At 41.0% G+C, this 27,471-nt stretch overlaps 1 protein-coding gene across 2 annotated transcripts; it reads left to right on the forward strand.

Annotated features, from left to right (window-relative positions):
* Positions 1 to 954: 954 nt before the first annotated feature.
* fasn (fatty acid synthase) lies at positions 955 to 26,593 on the forward strand. 2 transcript variants are annotated; one of them, XM_053639259.1, is made up of 42 exons: positions 955 to 1,289; positions 5,025 to 5,167; positions 6,008 to 6,160; positions 6,288 to 6,461; positions 7,183 to 7,383; positions 7,582 to 7,704; positions 8,318 to 8,433; positions 8,514 to 8,648; positions 10,777 to 11,239; positions 11,356 to 11,543; positions 12,126 to 12,315; positions 12,404 to 12,498; positions 12,604 to 12,738; positions 13,257 to 13,460; positions 13,591 to 13,706; positions 13,789 to 13,964; positions 14,072 to 14,263; positions 14,659 to 14,739; positions 14,858 to 15,043; positions 15,161 to 15,340; positions 15,468 to 15,671; positions 15,781 to 16,094; positions 16,294 to 16,680; positions 17,008 to 17,172; positions 17,774 to 17,889; positions 18,073 to 18,227; positions 18,347 to 18,550; positions 18,832 to 18,982; positions 19,094 to 19,272; positions 19,357 to 19,476; positions 19,596 to 19,718; positions 20,320 to 20,543; positions 20,846 to 21,044; positions 21,148 to 21,299; positions 21,410 to 21,501; positions 21,610 to 22,007; positions 22,452 to 22,640; positions 22,749 to 22,976; positions 23,766 to 23,977; positions 24,096 to 24,194; positions 24,695 to 24,946; positions 25,053 to 26,593. In XM_053639259.1, the coding sequence occupies exons 2-42, from the start codon at positions 5,041 to 5,043 to the stop codon at positions 25,188 to 25,190; spliced, it is 7,536 nt and encodes a 2,511-aa protein (XP_053495234.1). In that variant the 5' UTR covers positions 955 to 1,289; positions 5,025 to 5,040; the 3' UTR covers positions 25,191 to 26,593. The 2 variants fall into 2 exon arrangements, with proteins under 2 accessions (XP_053495234.1, XP_053495235.1); XM_053639260.1 differs by having other exon boundaries at positions 22,752 to 22,976.
* Positions 26,594 to 27,471: the final 878 nt, after the last annotated feature.

Raw genomic sequence — 27,471 nt, forward strand, 5'->3', positions numbered from 1 at the left:
TGTCTCGGTTTCTAACCACAGCACTGATGTTGGTTGGATATTTTTGTTTCTCAACCAGCAATGACATTGAGGCGTTATAATTTCTCAGCAAAGCTGTTGAACCTTATACAGATCTACCAGCACCACATACACTAAGATGCTACTGTAAGGATGCTACTCTAACCACACTAAGATGGTTCCTTTCCATTCATAGACAGGGTAGATTAGCACACCTGTATGGGAAAACCGACAACTGAATGTATGTGAAACAAGAAGCTTTTGTGCTTTAAACATAAATAAACAGTATAAAATATCTTCTATGGTTTGAACTGAATTAACCCTGTTATAAGACACGCCTTCTTGATTACCTCACAGTCTACTCTTGTCTGAAGCAGGACTCCTCCCATCCTCCCGTCATCACCTCACCCTATGCCGTAGCCACGCCCTTTATTCATCCTGATTGGCCAAAAGTAAACGTCAAGTCACTGCAGAGTACGACAAGCTGCCTCAAGTGCAGCATACCAGATCACCGGGTGCAAAAAAACAACAAAAAAAATCAACAACACAACAACCGAAAAATAACTACGTCCTATACATTTGATCCTCTAATGATTTTGTGATAGAAGTCCACGTAATAATAACAATAAAAGAAATGCGGTTATTGGAAAAAAAAATTTTAAATAATCTGTTTCTCCTCAATATATTTTCCCTACAAATACATCTTCCTACAGATGCAACATCTCATTTTAAGATATGTGCAACAGGAAGAGAAACCAATTGTAGCCTAGTAAAGAAAAAAAAATGCGTTATCGATGCTGTCTACATCTGATGAGTCTTTGGCAACAATTCTGACCCGGTTTCATAAAGTAATATAGCATGTCTGGGTTGCAGTGATAACATGCGGTGTGCTGTAAACCTCAGCGTGATATTGCGCATAGATTTGCTTTCTCATGACTGAACTCGAGTAACCCGTGTTTCAGGCGGAATTAACGTTGGGAAATGTGCTCAGTGGTTGGTTACCGGAGACCTGCCTTCCTTCTCATTGGACCAGAATACCGAGCAACTGTCAGCCCATGTGGCGTGGCTATACAACATGGCAAACATTTAAATGAAACAGACATCAGTGCAACGCAACCAAAGCAGTGTGAGAGTGATTTTCAGGGCAAGACAAAGCGATTTAACCAGGGTTATTGGGCCAGATCCACCATTCCAGTCACTCAGGAATTACAGCTCAGCCCAGGCGCCATTGACCTCGGATGCTCATCCATTCCAAAAGTATCTTTCAAGCCCTTGTACAACTATTGCAGCTGGTGAGTACTGAATATGCACCTTATGACAATGTTTCCTTATAGAAATGATAAGAGGAAGTGCTAGTCTATGCAGATATTCTTATGTCGCAATGCACTCTTTTAGCACATTCGAGCTTTTTACACTCAGGAAATATTTATGTCCTCATTTAAAATTTTTTTATATATATATATATATATATATAATATAATATAGTGTCACGACCACTTTTACTAGCTATAACATCTATACGAGCTTGACTTTGTATAGAAACCGGGTAAATAAAGATAAAAATGAAAACGCGCATCTTTTAGCGCCTATAGATTGAATCCCAAATGACTTGGGAGTTAGTGTGCAGTGCGTAGAGCATACGAGCTGTTATTTCACACCCTTTGCAGTGCACTTGAACAGGGAGTAGGAAGCCATTTTACATTCAGCCCTGATAGTGAATACTCTGAAGCTCTGAAGCAGCTATGAACCATAAACTCTGTGTATAACCACAGAATCAGTCCACTTCTCGCTCCAAGTCCGCAAGTGCACTGTTTTAGAGAAAAAGTAACAGTTTTGAGAGAAGCATTAACGGATTTGTTACACATTTAGGCTTGTGATCTTTACACAAGGCCTGCTTGGCCTAATGCAGCCTTTATTGCAGCCTTTATTATAGCCTAGGTGTGCGAGAGTGAGAGAGGATATGTTAGTGTTGCTGTGTTGCGGATTAATTCTTAATTCTCATTAACTTCTCATTAATTTCATCCTGAACAGTGTGGTGAGACATCAGACTTTTGTGAGATGTTTCAGGAAAGGAAGTTGCTTCTGAATAGGCTGTCTTGTAGCTATAGTGTGGAATTTGCCACTGTGTCAGACAGCAGTTTAACACTTCCCATTGTCCTGTGCTGCTGAAACCATTTTATATGATCATCAAGTGACGAGCTTTATCAACTCAGCTTCTGTTTCTTATCGGCACATGTTTATAGCCTGGCTGTGTGGCTCGTGTGTAATTGTGTGCTATCATTTCATGATTGTGTGCCCAACCTGTGGCATGCTGCCACTGAACTAGAATACAGATTGTCCTGCACATTTTAGTGTATTCCTTGCTGTGACACATCTGATTTCATTCATCTAATTCCTGAGATAAAGTGGTTGTGTAGAATAGAGGAAAGACTCAAATGTCTAGGACACCCCGCTGCTTTGTAACACCATAACATAACATGGTAGCACCATACTCTGGGAACCAATTGGGAACCTGAGAACTAGAACACAGGCCCTGAATCAAGCTATTCAAGATGTCCGGATAGCCTGTGTTTTCTGGGACATTGCCATATTTCAGTGTTATTTCATGTGGTCTTGCTTATTCACAAAATGGCTTATTTGTCCATTATTTAAGTTCCGAAGTTTCTTTTTATCACTGGATTCTTTCACCAAATATGCACTGAGCATCGTGTAGTAAATCACCAATTAGTTCAACCATTTGCAGTGTGGGGTTACTGAAGAGAAATATCTAGATGAAATTTGTCTAAAGCCTTAGAAATGTTTTATATTTATTTTAATGTTAACAGACAGAAGCACAAATCTGATGAAAGGGACTTTTCATATTTTGGGAGAGAGAGAGGCTTCGTTTCAATTTAAACCCATTGTTTCTGATTCATGATGGTGTAAGTTCAGCAGTGCTTAGCTAATATATTAATTTGTATCACCCCCACCCATTTGTCCTGTACTAGACCATGGGATGTCTGGTCATCCTATAATTATGCCATAAGAGGTGCTGATGCTTATGTATGTATTTGAATCATTGGGTGACTCTCTCATTCCTGCATATGTGCAAAGGCTTCATTAGATCTGGGTCAGGTAGATTACACTCCCGGTTCCAGGAAAGCCGTTTAGCTGCTCGCTCAATCTGCTCTGGTCTAAGTGCTCCGGCATCTGCTTGTGCTGAAATAATAAAGTATCATAATTATGCAAGCAACAAGTCATGCACTACAGCTCTCTCAGAAGATTGAAACTTGGCTCATTCTTAAATAATGCTTTAGAAACCGTGTGAATACTTTTGTGATGACTCATCAGAAAGCCTCTTAAATATCACCATAACACGTAAACACGCGCATACACACAATGGCAAACTGTTGCATGTCAGCACCTGCTTGTGAATACATCATCTAGCAACCGTCAGGAATAGTACTGGCAAACACCATTCTTCAACGGGATGATGAAATCGCAGATTTTGAACAATGGATCATTAAACAAATCCATGAATCAGTCAGATAAGCATTTCTCTTTATGATATGGTGATTGTTCAATCTTCAGTGAAAAACTAATTTAATGGGTGACCAAGCAACTAATGTTCATCAGTAGCAATCAGTAGCAGGTTTCCCTGACCAGTCAACAGAAAAATACCACATGCAGCCTTCTCCTTTATAATTAAAAACATCTTTGGAGTGTTTGAGTCTTTCTCCTGTGTTCAGGAAGTGCATCATATTTTTACTGATTTTATGTATAGAATTATTTGTTTTAGCAAACCACAAATTACTGTTTTTTTGGGGTTTTTTTTGTATTTATTTATTTATTTATTTATTTATTTATTTATTTAAGTAGATTTGTCTGTTCTTAGAGGTTACACTTAGACAGATGGATTTGATATTACTTTTAGAGGTTCCCATGTTTTGCTCTATTACGCCAGCTGGCTGTGTTCATGTAAAATTGCCATTTTCTCCCTATAATCTAAATGTTCCTGCAGAGCTCTACTTGACTACATGAGCTGATGTTGTGTACTTTGTAGCCAGCGTAATTGGTTAACTGCTAAACTGGGCAATCCGAACCAATTACTAGAGGACTGAACCAAGAACCAAGCCAAGCAGATCAACACACTGTATTAGAAAAATAGCCTTGGTTCAGTGACTGTAATTTCCGAAACATGAACCAGTATTGCTTCTGTAGCAGATCCTCTATTGCTGTTTATCCAGTCACATGCATTTTAGATTTCAAGATATTTATTGTCATATGTACTTGGTACAATGAAATTCTTATTTTGTTCAATCCTCTCGTAAATTATTTAGCTGAAGTCAGTTAAATAAATAGACCAGGGAGTAGCTATGGGACTAGACACATGAGGTCAGCAAGGAAAAAGTTTACACAGGTTTTTCTATCCGTTCTATAAAATAATTAATAGCTAAGTTTTAGTCAGATTTAGTTGGTATTCTGTTACAGTTGAAGTGCGAAAAGTGTAACGTGATGACAAGTAAGCAGTGATGTGGGGGGACAGTTTTGTAGGTCAGTGTTTAACAGTCCTGGTGGTTTAAGCCCCAGGATGGATTTATTAATGAAATTATGAATGGAATCAAGCATGTAGGGAACAGGGAAACCTAAAATGTGTATATGGAGAAGTCTTACTTAATTTGTAGGCTTGTGATTGAATTCCCATCATGTGAGTCCTGCACTGGCTTTGATGGAATCAGAACAGAGGGACACTTTGTTCTCCACATTCAGCTTGATTTGCACTGGGCACTAGCCAGTGATCCGGCCCCTGCTACTGCTTTGTTGATGACCGTTGTATGAACAGAATTAGTGAATTTGTGGTCCATAAACAAAGCCTACACTCCTCTAGGCAACCCCCTTCTGAGCACTGTGTCTCTCTCAGCCTGGATGAACGTGTGGTTGGAAGTAGGTCAGATAAAATGGTTGACTTGCAATCTGACAGACTGTAATTGTTAATTGGATGTTGGTTCCCTAACTGCCTTTTGTTTCTTTTTTGTCTGATCCCACAGAAACTCTCACGGTAAGATGGAGGAAATCGTCGTAGCGGGGATTTCGGGTCGTCTTCCAGAGTCGAACGATTTGGACGAATTCTGGCAGAACCTTTTCAATGGAGTCGACATGGTCACAGAGGATGACCGGAGGTGGAAGCCAGGTATCCTGCAGAATCAGATATCTAAAATATATACTGGTCAAAAACACTAAAGTGTTTGAATGATTATACAGTGTAACAACTGTATTTAACAGTACAATTTTGATTCAGTTATCTTTAGTGACCATGTCATCCTGGTCAGAGTCATGGATAGGCTCTGGATCCACCGCTAACATTACAATAAAACACAAAAGGGCAAAATTATAAAGGGAAAACGCACTTGAAAAGGATTTCGTTACATGAACCTTTTTTGTAGATAAAGAGAACAAAGGAATTTAAAAGTAAAATTTTTTTTTTCTTTTGTATGTTCTATACAGTAAGCAGTACTAGAACTAAAAATGTTTTTTTTTTAACAATAAAATTATATTAAACATCTCATTGTTCAGTATGAATTGAAGTAATATTCACTATTATTGTTATATTATATTTTGTTACAGCATGTAAAATAGATTTGTTCATTTCAAAATGTAGTTTACATCTGAACAATTGCTATGCGTAAAGCAGAGTTGATTTAACTAATTACATATTAAATTTGTAGTGACTCCCCCTGTGGTCTCTGGTTTCTTTGCACTGTTGGCCTCTCTTCCTACCTGGCTGCTCTCCCTGTGCTGGCCTTGGCACGCTTGTCATCTTCTCAATAGATCCCTCTCTTCACTTGCCTCTCTGCTTTCTCTCCTTGGCAACCAACTAAGGTTTACATTCATGTGCTAAAGTGTCAGCAGTCTTAGTGTGCTGAGGACTAAGATAGTTCTTTTTGTTGTAACAGAAAATGTGATTTGTATTATTTATTTATTTTTACTGTTTTCATAGCTAACCTCTTTGCATATCTTTACCTCTCCTCAGGTCTGTATGGTCTTCCTCGCAGAAATGGAAAGCTAAAAGAAATAGACAGATTCGATGCAGCCTTCTTTGGCGTGCATCCCAAACAGGCACACACCATGGACCCACAACTGCGGCTTATGCTAGAGATATCATACGAGGCCATCGTTGATGGAGGTCAGTGTCCCAGCACCCCATCTTCTGTGCAGCAACTCTCATGTTTAATTGGGTACATCCGAATTCGTTAATTAGCTTCATCTTAGTACTGTTTATTTATGATGTTTGTGTTCATTGTGCTTGGCAGGCATAAACCCCACCTCTATGCGTGGCACTAAAACTGGTGTTTACATTGGTGTGAGTGGTTCTGAGGCGGGCGAGGCCTTCAGTAAAGATCCAGAAGAGCTGCTGGGGTACAGCATGACCGGCTGCCAGCGCGCCATGTTCGCCAATCGTCTCTCTTACTTTTTTGACTTCAATGGTATGCAAGGTTTCAGTTTTCTATAATTCATGTCCCTCAGTCTGTAATATGGAGCTCTAAAGCATGTTATCAAGAGATTCTTTTAAATGCAGCTTTTTTTTTAAGTGATTTTTTTCATAACAATTAGAACTCATTTGAACTTACTCAAAACAACCTGTTGGGCTGGAGAATTAATAGTAATTCAGTCATGATTTGTTTGTCATCAATTTTTATTTTTAAATTGTCAGACTGCATAGGTAAATTTAGATTTAGTTATATATTTAGTTGTTAACTGTAGACATTGTTTTAATGACCAGCACATTACAATTTATACATTATAAAATAATATACATTTTTAAACAGGTAATTTGGGTGCATATTGTGTCGATGTTTATTGATTTTAACCATGGAACAGTCTTGTTTTTATTTAGATATTATACCCACGTAATTCAGGCTTATATGATACAACATTTAACAAATTGGCTGATTGTGATAAATCATTATTAAGACTTGATCTTGATCAAAATGATCTTGATGATCATGTTGGCCATTATTTTAAAGTCCTGCCACCACATTGTCAGTGATGCCTGACTGTGAGTCATTCCTTGTATGGTGTGATGCTTTAAGTGGCGCTAACTGAGTGACTCAGAATTGGTGTTGCATTTTTTTTTTTTTTTTTTTTTTTTTTTTTGTGTGTAATTTTTTCTTTAATTGTTTTTTTTTTTTTTTTTTTTTTAAAAAGGGCCCAGCACAGCCATTGACACAGCATGTTCTTCCAGTCTCCTGGCTCTGGAGAACGCCTTTAATGCTATTCGGCATGGTCAGTGTGATGCAGCTCTTGTTGGGGGAGTTAACTTGTTGCTCAAACCCAACACCTCAGTGCAGTTCATGAAACTGGGCATGCTCAGTCCTGATGGAGCCTGCAAGTCTTTTGATGTATCAGGTGATTTTGCTATTATTTATACTGTTTTCCTTTTCCTTTTTTATTATTTTTTTTTTTATTTAAATGTTGGTATTACTAATTGTATTTCTGTTATACCAGAAATCTGAATATTTACACTAATATTTATATAATATTATTATATTATGTATATGGCAGCAGATTTATGAAGTTTAAAACCTATTGTATCATCTCTCCCAGGAAATGGTTACTGTCGCTCAGAAGCTGCTGTGGCTGTACTCCTCACTAAGAAATCCATGGCCAAGAGAGTCTATGCTACTGTGCTCAATGCTGGCAACAACACTGATGGATACAAAGAACAAGGTACTGCACAGAGTGCAATCAGTTTTATTCTAAGAAGACAAGCATCAGATTATTCTAATGGAGTCTGGTGACTCCATTCTTCTGGCTACCTTAGGCCATCTCCTTTCCCCCAGTGCCTGGTGGCACACTTGCGTCTCGCCAGTGTTTCTAAATGTAATGCTGAAACAGAGCGGGTGAAATGGCATAGCAAGCAGAATATGGCTGGTGTTTTCATCAGAGAAAGCTTTTAAGGAAATGTGGCAGAGCTGAGGAATGTTGTTCTGGCAGGGGGCAGAGCTAATTTAAGTCCTGTAAAATTAAAACAGGAACCTGAATTAAGAAACTTGTGAGATCATATTGATCCAGGGCAATAATTTAATCACAATCATTTTAAAGATGCACATAGAGAAATATAATTATGTCTAGAAACACTCAAAAATTACACACAGCACCTTTAATACACCCATGCAATGTAGACAGTATCTCCTTACTGGGTTAGCAGTGAGGAGAAAAACAAAAAGAAAAACATCCTCAACTTTCTGACTCCGTTGCCATGGACGTAATGGAGATACCTGAACTTCAAAAGGCATTTGATGCTGAGAGATATTTGATGGTGTTTTTACACTCTGTCCAGGTGTGACATTTCCTTCAGGAGACATGCAGCAGCGACTTGTCCGCTCCCTCTACCAAGAGGCCAACATCTCCCCTGAGCAGGTTGAATATGTTGAGGCCCATGGCACTGGCACCAAGGTGAGTCAGGATACGGAGACACACACACATGCACATCTGTGTTAAAATGAGTTTTAATACTGGCTTAATTTTTCCCTTAGGTTGGGGACCCACAAGAAGTGAATGGCATTGTCAGTGTGTTCTGTCAGTCAAAGCGTGAACCTTTGCTTATAGGATCCACCAAATCCAACATGGGCCATCCCGAGCCTGCCTCGGGACTCGCTGCCCTTGCAAAAGTGAGTCTACAAACATGTCCTTCCATAACTTTTTTTTTGTTATACATGTAGAGTATATATAAATTATCAAGAATCTAGTCATGTGAAAAAATGGAAAGTTCACCCCATAGAAAGTGTTTCCTTTTTAGACCTATTTGAACAAGCAAACATTTGATCGTCTTTGAAATAGTGCCCATTAATAAAGTTGATACAGTTGTAATCAAAATTATTCAACCCACATTGTAAATCAGGTTTGTCAAAAATTTACAGACTTTCACCTGTTTGCAATGAACAGATCAAACAAAAGCAATTGAAATAGTTCAACACAATGAATGCTTCAAGTGGTTTCCCCAAATTCAACTGAAATTGGATAGGGTTATAATGACTTCTCCAGTCTCAAAATTATTCAACCCCCAGAATAGAATCCCTCACAACGGCACAAATATGCAAAACAGGTGTTGTCTCAAGCACACCTGATGCAACTAATGAAGGGTTTATTAGTAGCACCAGGTATGCTTGAGCTGGAACACATGAAATACCTTAACTGGCTAGGGGTAGAAAATAAATGAAATGCCTGAACAGGGCTGGAAAAAAAGAATCTGTCAATGACTGCAACCAGATTTCTGAGAAGGCAGATTGTGAAAAACCCTCGAGTGACTGCAAAAGACCTGCAGCAAGACTTGGTGGCAACAGGCACTGAGGTTTCAGTGAGCACGGTAAGGCGTGTACTAAACACAGAAGGTTTCCATGCCAGAACTCCAAGACGTACACCACCACTGACCCAAAGCACAAGAAAAGTCGGCTCAAAATCATATAAAATAAGTCACAGAAATTTTGGGATTCCATAGAAAATCTCTGGTGGGATTTGAAGAAGGCAGTTTCAGCACACAAACCCAAGAACATTACTGAACTGGAGCCCACTACTCATGAAGAATGGGTTAAGATTCATCAGGAGCACTGCCAGAAGCTATGCATCTCATTTTGCAGCAGGTCATGACCGGGAAAGTGTGCTCTTCTACTAAAGATGCTTGCCATGAAGGGGTTGGATAATTTTGAGTCTGGAGAATTCATTATAAGTTTTCAGTTGAATTTGGGGAAACCAGTTGAAGCATTTGTTGTTTAAACTACTTCAATTGCTTTTGTTTGATTTGTTCATTGCAAACAGCTGAAAGTTTGATTGCAACTGTATACGTGAACAAAAAATGAACTTTTTCAATCATTTATTCAACTGAAAAATCAGTAGATGTGATATTCTTCTGTGGAAAAACTGAGTACCCCCCTAGGCCTTAGTAGCTAGTATTGCCCCTTTTAGCAGGAAGGTGTTTTGTAGTTCTTGTAGGTGTTTTGCATAACTGTCCTCCAGTCTTTGACCTCAGCTTGCTGATATTTTTGTCCATGATGCAATAATTTTTCAGGTGTAAGATGTTTGAGGGTTTTATTGCATGTGCTGCCTGTTTCAAATCCCCTCACAACATTTCAATGTCAACTCAAATCTAGGGCTTTGACTACACCATTCCATAACCCTCCATTTCTGATTTTTGAGCCATTCCTTGGTGCATTTGCTAGTGTGCTTAGGATCGTTATTCTGTTGAAAGGTCCACTTTCAGTTCAACTTCAACTTTTGGACAGATGGCTTCACTTTATCTTCAGGCACTCTTTGATATCCAAAAGGCCTGGTCTTTGCCTATATGCTCATTGGCAAACTGTAGTCTTGTAAAGGCTTTTTCCTGGCATTCCTCCCATGCAGGTCAGATTTGTGCAATCTCTTTCTGATTGTAGAAGCATGTACTTTGACACCAACAGTTGCAAAACCTACTAGCAGATCCTGTGATGAAATTTTGGGGTTCTTAGAGACTTCTTTTTGCATCAGATGGTCTGCTCTTGTGCTGAATTTGCTGGGAGGGCCAGTCCTGGACAAATTGGCAGTCGTTTAAAATCTGTCATTTGTAGATTATCTTCCTCACAGTGGAATGATGTATTTCGAGATCTTTTTAAATCCTTTGCCAGACTCGTAGGTATCCGCAACCTTTTTTTCCCCCCTCTCCCCTCTGAAGGTCTTGTAGAACTCTTTAGATCTTGGCATGATGACACTAGATACTTATTTTTTCATGTGTATATACATGGCTAAATCTTTCCTCTGTACACTCAGGTGCTCTTGTCACTAGAACATGGTATGTGGGCTCCCAACATCCACTTCCACAACCCCAACCCAGACATCCCAGCGCTCTTAGATGGTCGTGTGCGTGTGGTGTCTGAGCCCATTCCCGTGCGTGGGGGCATTGTAGGCATCAACTCCTTTGGCTTTGGAGGCTCGAATGTCCATATTATCCTGCGCCCACCAGGGCCCAAACCAACTGCTCCAGTTTCACCAGTATCTGTGCCCAGGATAGTGCAGGCATGTGGGCGAACTGAAGAGGCTACTACCTTTCTCCTGAATAAAGCCCAGGAATATGGGCATGATTCAGCCTTCCTGGACCTGCTCTGTGAGGTGTGTGCCATTCCCACCTCGAGCATGCCCTACAGGGGATACACACTGCTGGGAGCACAAGGTGAAGTTAGAGAGGTGCAGCAGGCTGCACCTTCCTCCAGACCCCTCTGGTATATCTGCTCTGGTAAGTCGGCAATGGCCAAGAATATCCCAATACAAGAATTCCTCTTTGTGGATTCTGCCATTTTTGATCTAATTCTACACACCACTGTAATATGTTTGTTTGTGTGACTCCTTCAGGTATGGGTACACAGTGGGCCGGTATGGGTCGTAGCCTAATGCAACTACAGGAGTTCAAGGAGTCCATCCAGCGTTCAGACATGGCTTTGAAAGACACAGGGCTGTGTGTGTCACGCCTGCTCATGCAGGCTGATGAAAACACCTTTGAGGACACAGTCCATGCATTTGTTGGCCTTGCAGCCATTCAGGTCAGGGTTCCCAGATGATGCACATACACAATTCCTGGAATTGTGCTTCTCTATATGCACTGTGTTGCAATCGCCACTATCAAATTTGATGTCGGGAATCATTCTTTGTCTGGTTATTTCATCATAAAATGTTGTAATCCATGCTGAATAATTGATTGAATGTTGAGTAATTAATTTCATGGGTTATTTTTTTCCAAAAAGATTACATGTTTACAATTCATACTCTGGGAGTTCTGATTTTGCACCATTTTATATTCTGCTCTTAATGTCTACTCTATTAAATGTTGACAGTTATGCTCAGCTCTTGCACAATTTGCTACCTAGTTCATCTGCACAATTCATCTGTTATGTAAAAGGTCTAATATGCACTGATTTGCATTGCTTATTGCTTGCTTATAGCGTTTAATCTGGTCTTGCATTGCCATTGCATTTCCATTTTATTTAGTCCTTTATGATGCATTATTGTCTGTTGAACCGTGATCCTGCCGATTTGTCATTTTATTCCAGTGTATACAGTGTGCATGAAGTGTATGTACAGATTGACGTGAAAACTTGATATGATAATTATGCATCATTCCCCAGATTGCACAGATAGACATGCTGCAGAAGATGGGCCTCCAGCCAGATGGCATTGTGGGTCATTCTGTCGGAGAGCTGGCATGTGGTTACGCTGATGGCTCCCTCAGCCACAGTGAGGCCCTTCAGGCTGCCTACTGGAGAGGAAAGTGCATCAAAGAAGCCAACCTGCCACCTGGAGGCATGGCAGCAGTGGGTAAGACAACCTGTTCTGGAGAATTCGGTTGTGAAGTGGAATTTAATATCCTGGTTGTTTCCAGTATTGAATTTAAACTTGTTTTCAGGTTTGACCTGGGAAGAGTGCAAGGCTCAGTGTCCACAGGGGGTGGTCCCAGCCTGCCACAACGCAGAGGATACGGTCACTATCTCAGGGCCACAGGTACGCTAACACCTCTCACTATGCATTTTCATATTTGTGCACTTTTGTTGAGTTCACCTGACTTAAAGGTTAATTAAGCATTGTATGTCTTGTGTGGATGTGTAGGAGGCAGTCAGCAAATTTGTTGCTAAGCTTAAGGAGGACGGTGTGTTTGCCAAAGAAGTGCGCAGTGCCGGTGTCGCGTTCCATTCCTATTACATGGCATCCATTGCTCCTGCTCTGCTGGCTGCTCTGCAGAAGGTATGCTGGGGTTTTAACTTCCTCTCTAGCACCTCAGCACCATTTGCTGGTTTGGTTTAAAGAAGCGCTGTAGCATTTTTCTGACCAAAATTTGAGATTTTATTTATTTATTTATTTTCATGTGCCCTTGCTGTACCCCTAAGTGTATAACTTTCAATCTCAACAAAATAATATACATACGATAAATTGTTTAAAGCTCAAAGCTTAATTGCAAAGGAAGCCAATGAACTACTAAAACTCTTTTAGAACACCTCTCGCCCCTTACTCACTAAAATGCAAGGTTCGCTAATACAGTATGCTGTTAGATTATTTGTAAAGCATTATATTTGGCACTTTATTGTTGGCCTGTTTAATATTTTTCTGTCAAAAAATGTCAGCCTTTTATCACTTTTAGGCATAAATGTCAGTTAACCATTTGAAAATGTGTTTGAGGTACTCAGGATTACTTTAATAATAGCTAAGACAAGTACTGTAGTGTACACTGACCAACGGTTATTTTTCTGTGTGCACTTTCTCAGGTGATAAAAAGCCCACGTCCTCGCTCTCCCCGTTGGATCAGCACATCCATCCCCCAGACAGAGTGGGGGAGCACTCTGGCTCTCTACTCCTCAGCTGAATACCACGTAAACAACCTGGTGAGCCCTGTACTCTTCCAGGAGGGCCTGAGCCTCATTCCTGACAATGCTGTGGTGGTGGAGATAGCTCCACACGCTCTACTGCAGGTGAGTGATAAAGATTGTAATGAGTTCTTAAGTCCAACAAGAGACACTTTTTTTTTTTTTTTTTTTTTTTTTTTTTTTTTTTTTTTTTTTGAGCAGCACTCAAATTGGATTACTCTGACTTCCTCTCCAGGCCATTCTGAAGCGCAGCCTCAAGCCCACTTGTTCCATTTTGCCCTTGTTGAAGAGAGGACATGCCAATAACTTGGAGTTCTTTCTTTCTCACATAGGCAAGATCTACATGAATGGGTGAGTACTGACTTGCTTATATTGCAAAACATTATAAAAAGCTATTATAGTCTCATATATATTTTTCTTGTTTGTTTTGTAGTATTAATGTAGACAGTAAGCAGCTGTATCCAGCTGTCGAGTACCCTGTTCCAGTGGGGACCCCCCTCATCTCCCCTCTTATCCAGTGGGACCATTCTCAGAGCTGGGATGTGCCTAAGGTGGAGGATTTCCCAGCAGGATCTGGAGGCTCCACCTCAGCCACTGTGTACAACATTGGTGAATATAATATAAACATATAATCAGTGAAGGTAGTTCTTAAGGATATTAGCCATTATCCAACTGACCTTTTCCTTCTTCCTTTTTTTTCTCCTCCAACCTTGCAGATATTAACCCTGAATCTCCAGACTACTACATGATTGGCCACTGTATTGATGGGCGGGTCTTGTATCCAGCCACGGGTTACCTGGTGCTGGCATGGAGGACACTGATGAGGAGCTTAGGGACTGTCATGGAACACACCCCAGTTACTTTTGAGGATGTCACCATCCACAGAGCCACCATTCTTCCCAAGACTGGTGAGTGGTTTTCACTGGTACAGTAAAGGCCAGTTTCCTGGACATGGGGCAGAGGTAGCTCAGTGTTTAAGGACCTGAGATAATGATGAGAAGGATATCTGTTGAAATCTCTGAACTGTCAGATAATTTTGGACTATTGAGAAAAATTAAAAAGTTGGGGAGGACCTGCTTAACTGCTCAGCTTGTACTGTAATGCATCTTTGCTCAATTTTATATTGCATTAGATTAAATTCACTCCGTTTTCACAACGAACTAACTGCTTTATCTTGGTCTGAATCATGGTTCCTTGTTATCCAGGTTTAAACTGTGTCTGTTTTGCATGTAAATAGAAAACTCTCAAAGAATGAAAATGCAGTCTATGAAAATCAGTTATGTTATTCTGCATCACACCATAGGATCGGTCCAGTTGGAGGTTCGTCTCATGCCCGCCACCAACCGCTTTGAGGTGTCTGAGAATGGCAACCTGGCAGTTAGTGGTAAGTTATAACCCAGTTAGCCAAATATCATATGGATTAGCTCTTTTTAAATACCCTTACACAATGTATAAAGCTGCTAAGTTTGCATCTACCTTTCTAATATCTCTGAATGTCTCAGGCAAGGTGAGCCTGTTGGAGGAGGCAGCTTTGGATTCTTTCTACTCTCAGATGGCTGAGCATGTTACCACAGAGCCAGAGGAACCGCAACTGCATCTGAAAGCTGGAGCCCTCTATAAAGAGCTGCGTCTGCGTGGTTACGACTATGGCAAAACCTTCCAAGGCATTTTGGAGTCCAACAATGCTGGTAAACACAAACAGACTGATTTTCGATAGAGTTTAAAACCGGCGTTGTGTGTCATGAATATATGAGTACTTCTCCGATCTGGTTTATTTATTTATTTTTCCTGGTCTGGGTTTGCAGGTGACTATGGGAAGCTGCAGTGGACAGGAAACTGGGTGACATTTCTGGACACCATGCTGCAGATGATTGTGGTGGGCCTGCCTGGACGTAGCCTGCGCCTCCCAACACGTATTCGTTCCGTGTGTATAGATCCAACGTTACATGAGAAAAGAGTTCAGGATTACTCTGAGGATAGGAAAGGTAAATGCATTTAAGAGCTTTTTGTTTTGTATATATCTGTAACATATCTGCATGTAAAACTATATTACGTGTGTGACGGCCATGGATAAACTAAAGTACAGCATATCCTGTTTCTGATTTTCTTCAGCCATTGATGTCCTTGTGAACCGCTGCCTGGATAATATTACAGCGGGCGGAGTTCAGATATGTGGCCTCCATGCCACAGTGGCACCCCGTCGCCAACAGCAACAGACCCCACCCATTCTGGAGGAGTTTGCCTTTGTGCCCCTGGTGGACACAGAGTGCCTGGTATCCAGTGAGAAACTAGCAGAGCAGCTCAGACGCAGCAGAGGCAAGTTCCCTTCCTCTTGTGTTTCTAGTATGTGTTTAAAACTATGCATGCAAAGTACAGCTCAACTGTCAGACCTTAATATCTTGACATGCATGAATCTTTTCTACAGGTCTGATTAACCATCTCCAGAGGAAGTTGGCCGCGCAGGGAGTGAAGATTTCCTTCCCTGGTTTGGAGGGTCTACAAGAGGACCAGCTGATCGATGCAGAGACAGAGAGTGGCCTGTTACGCCTGCTGTCCGTACTCTGTGGTTTGGAACTTAATGGGAATCTGCGCTCTGAGCTGGAGCAGACGGTGCAGAAGGAGAGGGAATGTCTGCTGCAGGATCCTCTCCTTAATGGCTTGCTAGACTCTCATGCACTGCGCCACTGCCTCGACACCGCGCTGGAGAACTCCACTCCTGGCAAACTCAAAGTTCTCGAGGTACAGTGAAATGTTTACTTTACCCCATAATCTGTCCTGCTCAGAACAACACCTTTTTTAAATTTATACTTGAATTGTAATAGTGAAAAAGATCTTTCTTTTTTTCTTAATGTGTTAGGCTAAATTTTTGCTTATAAATAAATTTCTATTACAGCAATATGCTTCCCATAATTTCACTCTGTACTCCTCTGTACTTCAGGCCCTCTCCAGCGATGGCCGTGTGTTTTCCCGGGCCGTCAGCCTCCTCAACATTCAGCCAATGTTGCGTCTGGACTACACAGCTTCTGATGTGAGCATAGAGCTGCTCTCAGCCCAGCAGAGCTCTCTGGAGGAGCATGGTATCACAGCTGCTCAGTGGGATCCTCAGCACAGCACAGCCACGGGCAGTCTTGGGGGTGCTGACCTGGTGGTGTGTAACTGTGTCCCAGGGCCTATTTCAAATCCATCAGCTCTGCTGGAAAACCTGACGTCAGCTGCCAGAGAGGACGGCTTTGTTCTGCTACACACCCTGCTAAAGGGAGACACGCTGGGTGAGACTGTGGCCTTCCTCACCTCTATGGAGAATCAGACCAGCCTCCTCACTCAGGTGTGTGTGTGTGTGTGTGTGTGTGTGTGTGTGTGTGTGTGTGTGTGTGTGTGTGTGTGTGTGTGTGTGTGTGTGTGTGTGTGTGTGTGTGTGTGTGTGTGTGTGTGTGTGTGTGTGTGTGTGTGTGTGTGTGTGTGTGTGTGTGTGTGTGTGTGTGTGTGTGTGTGTGTGTGTGTGTGTGTGTGTGTGTGTGTGTGTGTGTGTGTGTGTGTGTGTGTGTGTGTGTGTGTGTGTGTGTGTGTGTTCTGAAAACCCGAATCATGCCATGTAATCTGGCTCAGTATTGGTTCTCAGTCATTCTCTCTGTGTCTCTCTCTGTGTGTGTAGGTGGAATGGGAAAAGCAGTTCAAAAATGCCTCTCTTAACATGGTCATGGTGAAGAAATCTTTCTACGGCTCAGTTCTCTTCCTTGGCAGAAGGAAAACTCCTGAGAAACAGCCTATTACACTGTCTGTAGACTCCACTGATTACAAATGGGTAGAGACGCTGAAGGTGAGTCTGGTTTGTCTCACCGTATCGGTTTACCTAGATTTTAGTTATGGGAAATAAATTTTTCTGCCTAATTCACAAAGTGATTTAGGTTGTTTTGATGAAAATGCACCATTCTAAGAAAAAGTCAGTAGCTCACAGTACCAGTAATAGGAACCTGGGGTCCAATGTAAAAAAAAAAAAACAACAAAAAAAACACTTCATCTAGCTAGGTGTAACATTTCTGAATCAAAGAGGCACATTAAGATTTAAAAGAAAAATATACTTAGCTTTATTTAGATAGATAATCAGACCTCTTCCAACAGATCATGCTGTTGCCCCTGATTCATTTCACAAATATTTAAAGAAATATAAGTAGCTAATTTGTTCTACAATTGTCTGGGGTTTTTTTTATTTTATTTATCTCAGAATGAAGACAGTGTGCTGCAATTTTGAAACATTGCCATAATTCTCCTACAAACTGATTAGTGAAGCTCATTGTACAATATGTACTTTCTTGGACCGGAATACTGTGATATTATAAGTAACAAATGTTGCATCTTTTGGACATGATTCCTTTAATTCTGCTATCTAAAATTCTTGATCTTATTCTTCCTTCCGTCAGAGCCTGCTGACTGAGATTTCAGATAATCCAATATGGCTGACAGCCACTCAAGGCCATAATGGAGTGGTGGGGATGGTCAACTGCTTGAGACAGGAGCCTGGAGGCAACCGCATCCGGTTAGTTTTATTTCTCTCTATTGCACTTCTTCTGTCTTCTAAAGCATGGGTGTATTCAGTGCATTATGCTTTTGGTTGAAAGATGAAGACGACGATGATGATGATGATGATGATGATGATGATGATGATTGGCTTTAAATATCAGTGTTCATCATATGTCTGGTTTTTGTCTCTTCTCACAAGGTGTGCGTTTGTGTCTAACCTGAAGAAGTCCTCAGCAACTCCTTCTCTCCAGCTTTCCCATAAGGACATGCAGGCAGTGCTGCAGAGGGACCTGAGCATGAACGTGTACCGGGATGGACAGTGGGGGATGTTCAGACACCAGCTACTCACACAAGGTATACCATGTCTTCATTCTCCCTAAAGTTTTACCCTAAACACTTCTGCCAAAACAAAATTCCGTCACTCGCTATCATATGTTTTCTGCTTTTGTGCATGAATCTTACCTGTGTTGTAGATTTGAATGAGGAGCTGACTGAGCAGGCCTACGTGAATGTCCTGACTCGCGGTGATCTGTCCTCACTACGCTGGATCGCGTCCCCTCTGCGCCACTTTGTTCCCTCCAACCCTGACGTGCAGCTTTGCACTGTCTACTATGCCTCACTCAACTTCCGAGACATTATGCTGGCTACAGGCAAACTGCCCCCAGATGCTATCCCAGGTAGATAACTCCACTTCCTCATGCTCATAAGAACTATAGTAAACCTGAAGTAAGGTTATTTGTGCATAATCTTTTTATTGATCATTTATGAGTTTTAAAAAATTACTGTCTCTCTGATGATTGTCATATCGTACTTTTATCTACTAACTTTTTTCTAACTAAAGTTTTTATCTAACTTTATCTATCTAATCAATTATCTACACTTTTAATATATTTCTTTTGTTAAGTACATAAAGCAAAGTGACATGGCATGTACAGCACTTTATTCTATCCTTGTGCAGGAGACATAGCGCTCCAGCAGTGCATGCTGGGAATGGAATTCTCAGGCCGGGACCCTAGTGGCCGTCGTGTGATGGGCCTCCTGCCTGCTAAAGGTCTGGCCACCTGTGTGGATGCAGATAGACGTTTCCTTTGGGATGTCCCGTCTAGCTGGTAAGACACTCACTTACTGTAAGAAGTGCTCAGATAATACAGAGCGATATACTATAACCCCAAAACATGAGAATAGTGTAACTCTAACTGTGTGTGTCCGTGTGTGTGTAGGACACTGGAGCAGGCTGCTTCAGTACCTGTGGTCTACGCTACAGCTTATTACTCCATGGTGGTGCGTGGGCGTCTGAGGCCTGGTGAGAGTGTGCTCATCCACTCAGGCTCTGGAGGAGTGGGCCAGGCTGCTATTGCAATCGCACTCAGCATGAACTGCAGAGTCTTCACTACTGTGGGTGAGTGCTTCATAACAAACCCGCAGTGAAAAGCGAAAACTTGCATTGTGGAAACAAACTGGTTCTGACATCTGAGATTTGCAGGTTCCAAAGAGAAGAGGGCCTACCTGCAGGAACGATTCCCACAGCTCACTGCAGAATCATTTGCTAACTCAAGAGATGCCTCTTTTGAACAACATGTGCTGAAGCACACACAGGGCAAAGGTCAGAACCTGTATAAAGAAATGATGCATTCGAGATGAATTCTGCCATATTTGTGTAACAATTTTATACGTGTGAATAATATACTGTATAGTATGTTCTAATCTCTTGTTTGGACACAGGAGTTGATTTGGTTCTGAACTCCTTGGCTGAAGAGAAACTGCAGGCCAGCTTACGCTGTTTGGCCAGACATGGACGCTTCCTTGAGATCGGCAAATATGACCTCTCAAACAACACCCCTCTGGGTGAGTTCTACAATCCACCAAAACACATTACTGGGACAAAAGTAGCAGCTACATTCAATGTGTCCATTCAGCTTGCCTAGAATAAAACGGGGTTCTTAAACTTTTTCCACTGATCGTAGCCCAAATTAAAATATTTCAATGTTAAGCAAATATGATTGATCATATTTCATTTTTGGAGCCATTCGGACTTTTAATATCTGACCTTTTCACTCACAAAACCCAAGTTACATTGTGTTAGAAACCGCATAGAAATATCGTCAATGTGAATATAGCTGCAGTTTTAACAAAACAAGGGAAAGTGCTGTTAATGTGATACAAACTTATTTATTTATTTTACATACTATGTACATTTTCAGCTTTTGATTAAACCCATTTGATTCAGCTGGCTCAATTAGATGTAAAATAACTATATCTTTGAGAGTAGTTGATCTCTGCAGCTGCCTCATTATTAAAAAAAACAAAAGTCTGACCCACTGGCTATTCATGATTGTGCTCCAGTATCCATCCTTTATACCTATGCTCAGTCACTGTCCATAATTTATTTCACTGAGCAAACAGTAGCTGGTAAGTTTTCTGACCCTGACTTGTGCTCCTGCCTCAGGCATGGCTATTTTCCTCAAGAACGTGGCCTTCCACGGTATCCTGCTGGACGCTCTGTTTGAGGAGGGTAACCGTGAGTGGGAAGAGGTGTCCTCGTTGCTAAAGAGGGGCATTGTGGAGGGAGTGGTGCAGCCTTTGCGCACTACTGTTTTTGAAAGGAATCAGGTGGAGGACGCATTCCGCTACATGGCTCAGGGCAAACACATTGGCAAAGTGCTGCTGCAGGTGAGCACTACGTCAGCCTGAAATGTGCACAAAGATGTCCATCTGTGTATTGGACTAGGTGGCGTTCCAGCTTCCTATAATCCTACATTATGATCTGGCTTCATGTTTGTCACTTTTTGTTTGCCTTTGGCTCACATTCTCAGGTTCAAAGGTGTGTGTCTGTGTGTGTCTGTGTGTGTCTGTGTGTGTCTGTGTGTGTCTGTGTGTGTCTGTGTGTGTCTGTGTGTGTCTGTGTGTGTCTGTGTGTGTCTGTGTGTGTCTGTGTGTGTCTGTGTGTGTCTGTGTGTGTCTGTCTTCCTCAGGTGCGTGTGGAAGAGGATAGTGGTGTGAGTACAGCTGCTCCTCTCGCACTCCCTGCTATATGTCGGACTTTCTGTCCTGCTTCAAGCTCTTACATCATCACAGGAGGTCTGGGAGGCTTTGGACTGGAGCTGGCTCACTGGCTCACTGAGAGAGGAGCTCGCAAACTGGTGCTCACATCTCGCTCTGGCATTCGCAACGGTAACTCTCATGAATATTATTCCGCATAGGTTTAAAAATGTCATGCTACTATGAATTTAACTTTTTATAGACATGCCATAACCTGTTGATAACCTTTAAACAGGTTACCAGGCCAAGCGTGTGCGAGAGTGGCAAGCTATGGGCGTCCAGGTGCTAGTGTCCACGAGTGACATTAGTACCCTGGAAGGGACCGAGCGTCTCATCACTGAAGCCTGCCAGTTAGGCCCTGTTGGAGGCATCTTCCACCTTGCAATGGTAATCCTCCATATTTTTAGCGTGTACTACTTTTCAGTTTTGATTTACAAGGAATTTTTTTTTCTCCTGATGTTCAGCTTACTATTTATATCCTTATCCTGTGTCTGTAGGTTTTGCAAGATGGTATGCTTGAGAATCTGACGCCTAAGCAGTTTATTGAGGTCAACAAGCCTAAATATGACGGAACTCTCCATTTGGACAGGTAGGCTTGTTGTAGCTAATGATTTACTTATTATTGCTTTTGGATTTTAAATCCTAAAACTTGCCGTCAGTTTCAGTGAATAATTATCGAATTGGATCGCATCCACAGAGTGACGAGGAAGAAGTGTCCAGAGCTGCAGCACTTTGTGGTTTTCTCCTCGGTCAGCTGTGGCCGTGGCAATGCTGGTCAGAGCAACTACGGTTTCGCCAACTCCACCATGGAACGAGTGTGTGAGCAGCGTCGTCATGACAATCTGCCAGGTCTGGCTGTCCAGTGGGGTGCTATCGGTGATGTAGGTGTAGTCTTGGAGACCATGGGTGGGAACGATGCTGTGATTGGCGGCACACTGCCCCAGCGTATGGCCTCCTGCTTGGAGGTGCTGGACCGTTTCCTGTCCCAAGAGCAAGCTGTCATGTCCAGCTTCGTGCTTGCAGAAAGGGTGCAGGTGGCAAAGGGGGAAGGCAGTGGGCAGAGGGACCTGGTGGAAACAGTGGCTCACATTCTAGGTAAGTTCATTTAAAATATATATATATATATATATATATATATATATATATATATATATATATATATATATATATATATATATATATATATATAAAAATAATAATTTTAATAACAATTTCCTTGTTTTGTGTCATTTTGGAGTTTTATCAGAAACATCCATTTCACATTTATTCATTTAGCAGATGCTTTCATACAAGGGGCAGAATTTAATAAGGTATAATGCACAGTGGTTAAGTGATCAAGAGCCCAGTAGTAGCTCTCTCTGGATTTTAAAATTGGTCCTCAACTTCCTGGTCACTAGAAGATAATCTTAGCCATTGTGTTACCAATGCCCCATAATAATGTGTGTTAGTTACATGGATGATTTTTGCTATATTATCTTAAAGAAATAAAATTTCGGGGAAAAAAAAGACAACTTGACATGTGCTTGCCATACAATGTAGGCGTGCGCGACATAAGCAACCTGAATCCTGACGCATCATTGGCTGACCTGGGTCTGGACTCACTGATGGGTGTGGAGGTGAGGCAGACACTAGAGAGAGACTACGATATTGTCATGCAGATGAGAGATATCCGACAGCTCACCATCAACAAACTGCGCGAGATGTCCAGCAAATCTGGAGTCTCTGAAGGTAAGCATGCACATGCTGCATGTCGTCCAGTGTGTCTTTATAATTTATCATTTGAGGAGAGATGTGGAAAGCAAGCATGCTGTTTTTCTCTTTCCCATTTATTTTCAGCAGCTAAGCCATCTGAGGGGAAGCATCCTGGAGCTCAGGCTTTGCTGGATTCTGATCCCAACGGGATGCTGGTAAACCCGGATGGTCCCACAGTGACACTTTTGAACGAGGTGAAGAGTGCAGAAAAGCCGCTGTTCCTCATTCACCCTATTGAGGGCTCTACGGCTGCCTTCCGCACCCTCACCGCCAAACTCAGTGTGCCATGCTATGGCCTGCAGTGCACCAAAGGTACTGACACCACAGCAGATAGTCGCTGAGCCCATAACTGTTCCTCAGAATTGAGTCAACTCCAATATTATTGGCACTGTTCTTAAAATGAGCAAAGCATGCGAAGCATCTAATGCCTGTATACGGTACATAGGGAGACTGTATAGTTTTATTTGAACAGTTTTCTGTAGTCATGCTTTTTTCCTCCTTCTGCAAAACATTGTTTGCCAAAATTATTAGCACCCCCCACAATTAACATTTTGTGATGTCCCCTGGAAAGATTAGCAGCACAATGTCTCGTCCTTTGATGTCTTAGTTTGTAAAAACCTTTTTTTTTTTTTTTTTTTTTTTTTTTTAAATATATATAAAAGAGGTAGCTTAGGACACTCCTCCATGAAGTACAAATAAAAGCTCCTTTAATTTCTTATGTGCATGTAGACACACTCTTAAATGCAAACCACAGGTTTCCAATTGGGGATAAATAGCAATTCTTTCACCAAACATATTAAAAGTTCAATTCTGCTCTCACTTGAATTCCAGTGGTGCTTAAAGATTGCTTTCAGGAAGGTCTTCCTACATCCTCCATCCCTTACGTGTGTGTGTTTGGGTTTATTTATTTATTTTTTATTTTTTTCTCTGAAGGGGTGGAGATGAAATTAACTGAATAACCAAATTCTAATGCAACAAATAAAAGCTGACCATTTCAACATCAAGTCATTACTCAGATAATCAGTACTTAAGTGTCAGTGCTGTTGTACAGTAATTCATGCTGCTATAATGAACTTTTCTCTCTGTTGTGTGTGCTTGTAGCTGCACCATTGGACAGTATTCAGAACCTGGCTACATACTACGTTCAGTGTGTGAGGCAAACCCAGCCAGAGGGGCCTTACCGCATTGCTGGCTACTCCTTTGGTGCCTGTGTAGCTTTCGAGATGTGCTCTCAGCTGCAGGCAGTGCAGTGCCCTGTGGAATACCTCTTCCTGTTTGACGGCTCCCACTCTTATGTGGCTGCATATACGCAGGTGGGAGCAACTCTTTGATCGATATTCTTCCTCAAACACGCATGATGCATTGTTTTTTTTATTTGCTGTGTCTTTGGTTTTTTTTTTTTTCTTTCTTTTTTTTCTTTCTCACCAATAGAGCTACAGGGCCAAGCTGACCCCCGGTAATGAGTCTGAGGCCGAGACTGAGGCGCTGTGTGCTTTCATCCAGCAGTTCACCAGCATTGAGTACAACAAGGTAAACCGCAACAGGAAGTTTGCCTTCAGGCTTTTCCTGCTTTCATCTCTGTGGTTTGTATGTACAAAACAATAAATGTGGCTTCATCCAAGATCTGCTTCTCCTCTGTTTAGGCTGAATTGTCTCACAAAGCGGCTCTAAATCTGAAATGACACTTTCACAATTAGATGAAAGAGACTTTTCTTAAAGCCGAGGCTTCCTGCTAGAACCTGCTAGAAATTTTTTAAAGTAATTAATTACAGCTTGAATTATTGATTCAATCCATTGAATAGAAGATAGTATATTTGGGCTGCATGATTATAGACAAAAATATAATTTTTTGTTTAATACAGTGCTCCACATTGCTATGTCTTTAGATGTCTGCTTAAAAGCACTAACAAAAACTGTGGCGTGTTGGCGTGCTTATTTTAATGTTGCAGCCTTTTTTTTTTGCACAGATAATTTTAAAAAAAATAATTTACACAACTCTCTAACTATATATTCTTCATTCACATTTGTAGCTCTTAGAAACGTTGCTGCCTTTGAAAGATCTGGAGGCTCGAGTGAACCATGCGGTGGATCTGATCGCATCAAGCCATAAGGGCATTAACCGTGACTCCCTCCACTTCGCTGCCTCCTCATTCTACTACAAATTAAAGGCGGCTGACTGCTACATCCCATCTACCAAATACCACGGCAACATCACCCTGCTGAGGGCCAAAGCCAGCAGTGACTACGGAGACGGACTAGGAGCTGACTACAAACTGCATGAGGTACGTATATGCTAAGCCTTTGTATACAATCATTTGCGTCATAATAAACATCGGAACAATGTACTATGCAACATGTATTTAAAAATCGAATACGACTTGCGTGCAGGTGTGTGATGGGAAGGTTTCAGTTCACGTGATCGATGGTGACCATCGTACCTTCCTGCAGGGAGCGGGAGTGGAGTCCATCACAAGCATCATGCACAGCTCGCTGGCAGAGCCGCGTGTCAGCATCAGAGAGGGTTAAACTCAATCCCCTTATTCTGAGCTGTCATTTTCTGTTTCCTTCCTTCCTTCCTTCCTTCCTTCCTTCCTTCCTTTTTTTTTTTTTCTCCTTGACCAACCATAATGCACTCTGCCCTAATCTAATCTTATCCTGCATGAGAGAAAGAAGAAAGAATGTGGCCTCCGAAACATAAATACATATTCTTTCCTGATTTCCCCCCCCCCCTTTTTTTTTTGTGCTAGGAACGTATCCTTTATTTTATCAAAAGTCATTTTAAGTGTCACGTTATCTTAAAAGGCTCATGAAATATCGTGACATTCAGTAGTGCCTAGATATTAGTGCTAATGCTGATCAACTTTAATGGTCTGCTAAAGGGTACAGGTGCTTTATAAACCTACTGATCAGCTCATACCAGTTCATAATTACCCTGTAACCAAATCTCTCCATAAACCTAATGATGCAGACATGTACAGTACATACATTCAATATTACAGAATGATTCCAAACCAAGTTACTAAAGTTCCAGTTTCCAGTATTAACACCTTTTTCTTTTTCTTCTTCTTTGTTTTGCCAGTTGTCATCTTAATTAATCCTGGTGTTAATGTCTTGGTGCAACAGTTGTGTTAAGGGCGTAAAATGTATTTCACATCAGAACCGGAGCCATGATTATACAAAAACCACTTGGGGAAAGAATATGATTTTTACATTTTGAATGTGAAGGTTAGTATAAGGCTTCCTGAAAAGAAGCAAAGGCCTACCTGACACTGATGTGGAACACAATTTTTCTTAATTTAAGATCATCTTTACTAATGTTACTGTATTTTCTAAAATTGAATGCTGCTTCTGTGCTTATCTGTATAACGACAGGCAAACAAGTGAAATCTTGCTGCGTTGCGTGTTTACCTTCCAATGGATTATACCAACATTCCTTCTTTCCTTAGATACAGTTACAAGATGTATTTGTTTCTATGATGTCTCTTGATTCCGAAATGCTCAGCATTTAATCAGCGAAGTGTGCCAGCATTTGTAGATGAATAGTTATAGTGCAATATGTATGCTGTTTTTGTGGCTTGGTCCACAGTTTTCCCAAAACTCGGAGTTTCTTTTATCCATATGGTGTTTGAATGAAGGGTTTTATTCAGTATTGGGCTGAAATACTGGCCATACAAATGAGCCCTGATGGTTTCCCTGCTTCAGTTGGAATGAAGAAAGGCAACACAGTCAGAGAGGCAACTCTCTGGAGATTATCTGAGACTTCTCTTCAAGTCTATGACGAACTGAATGCCTTCTCTGATGTTGTGCTTAGTGCACAGATGACCAATGTAGCTTTGTTTATATATGCATGTATACTTTTATTGTGATTTTTGTTTGTGTAATTTTTCAAGTATTTATTTAGTAGTCCAAATAAAGAACCATCACTAATAGATCTTTGCTTGGGTCTTTTTATTCTGGGGAAAAAGTAGATAAAATTAGATGTCTAAAAAAATGACTGTCAACAGATGACATTCAAATTATGCATACAGCACATGCGTACATGTTTTAAAATGTAACCATGAGCCATTAACATTTTATGATCTATAAATGCCTTGTTTTGGGGGAAATCTTTATAGTATGCAATGCAAATGTTTCTGGCAGGCTTATGGAATGCCAGTGAAATTTTATGTAAACCAGATGGGGTGGAATGAGCACCCTGTGACATATTTTAACCACAAACCTATGTTCACCTCCATTAAGGTGCAATAAATTACTTTCACCAACAATTTGACTAATTAGTGACAGTTCAAAAGGCAAAACTGGTCATAAACATGAATCCAGAGATGTTTAATATTAACCTTTTTATAGAGAGATTTTTTTTTAATGAGAGTTTGAACAATTAGTTCCTTAATAAACATGGTTATATAGACAGTGAAGACATTGGTCTGTATCATGAGTTCTTGTGTTGCTGTATGTATAGTAATTAATTGTAAAGTATGCATAAAACAATGTTATTTTCATATTCCTGCAACAATATGAATAAGAAATGGGACCGAGGTATTTGCATCTGCTTGTGAGCATAAAACTTCTTTGCCAATTTTCCATATGCCCAAATACTATATATACATATTAACCATGCAAAGATATAATTAAACCGAACTATTTTATTGTATATTTCTCCCCATATAGCATGTTGGTGTTCAGTGCATGCATTCATCTTCATTATAACCACCCTATCCTGATCAGGATCACTAGAATTTCCAGAATTGTATTCTTGGCATTTTCTCAACGATTTCCTGAGGAATCTCCTTGTGATGCTTTTTAAACA

Source organism: Ictalurus furcatus, chromosome 13 (assembly GCF_023375685.1).
Source record: "Ictalurus furcatus strain D&B chromosome 13, Billie_1.0, whole genome shotgun sequence".
NCBI classification, from domain to species: Eukaryota; Metazoa; Chordata; class Actinopteri; order Siluriformes; family Ictaluridae; genus Ictalurus; species Ictalurus furcatus.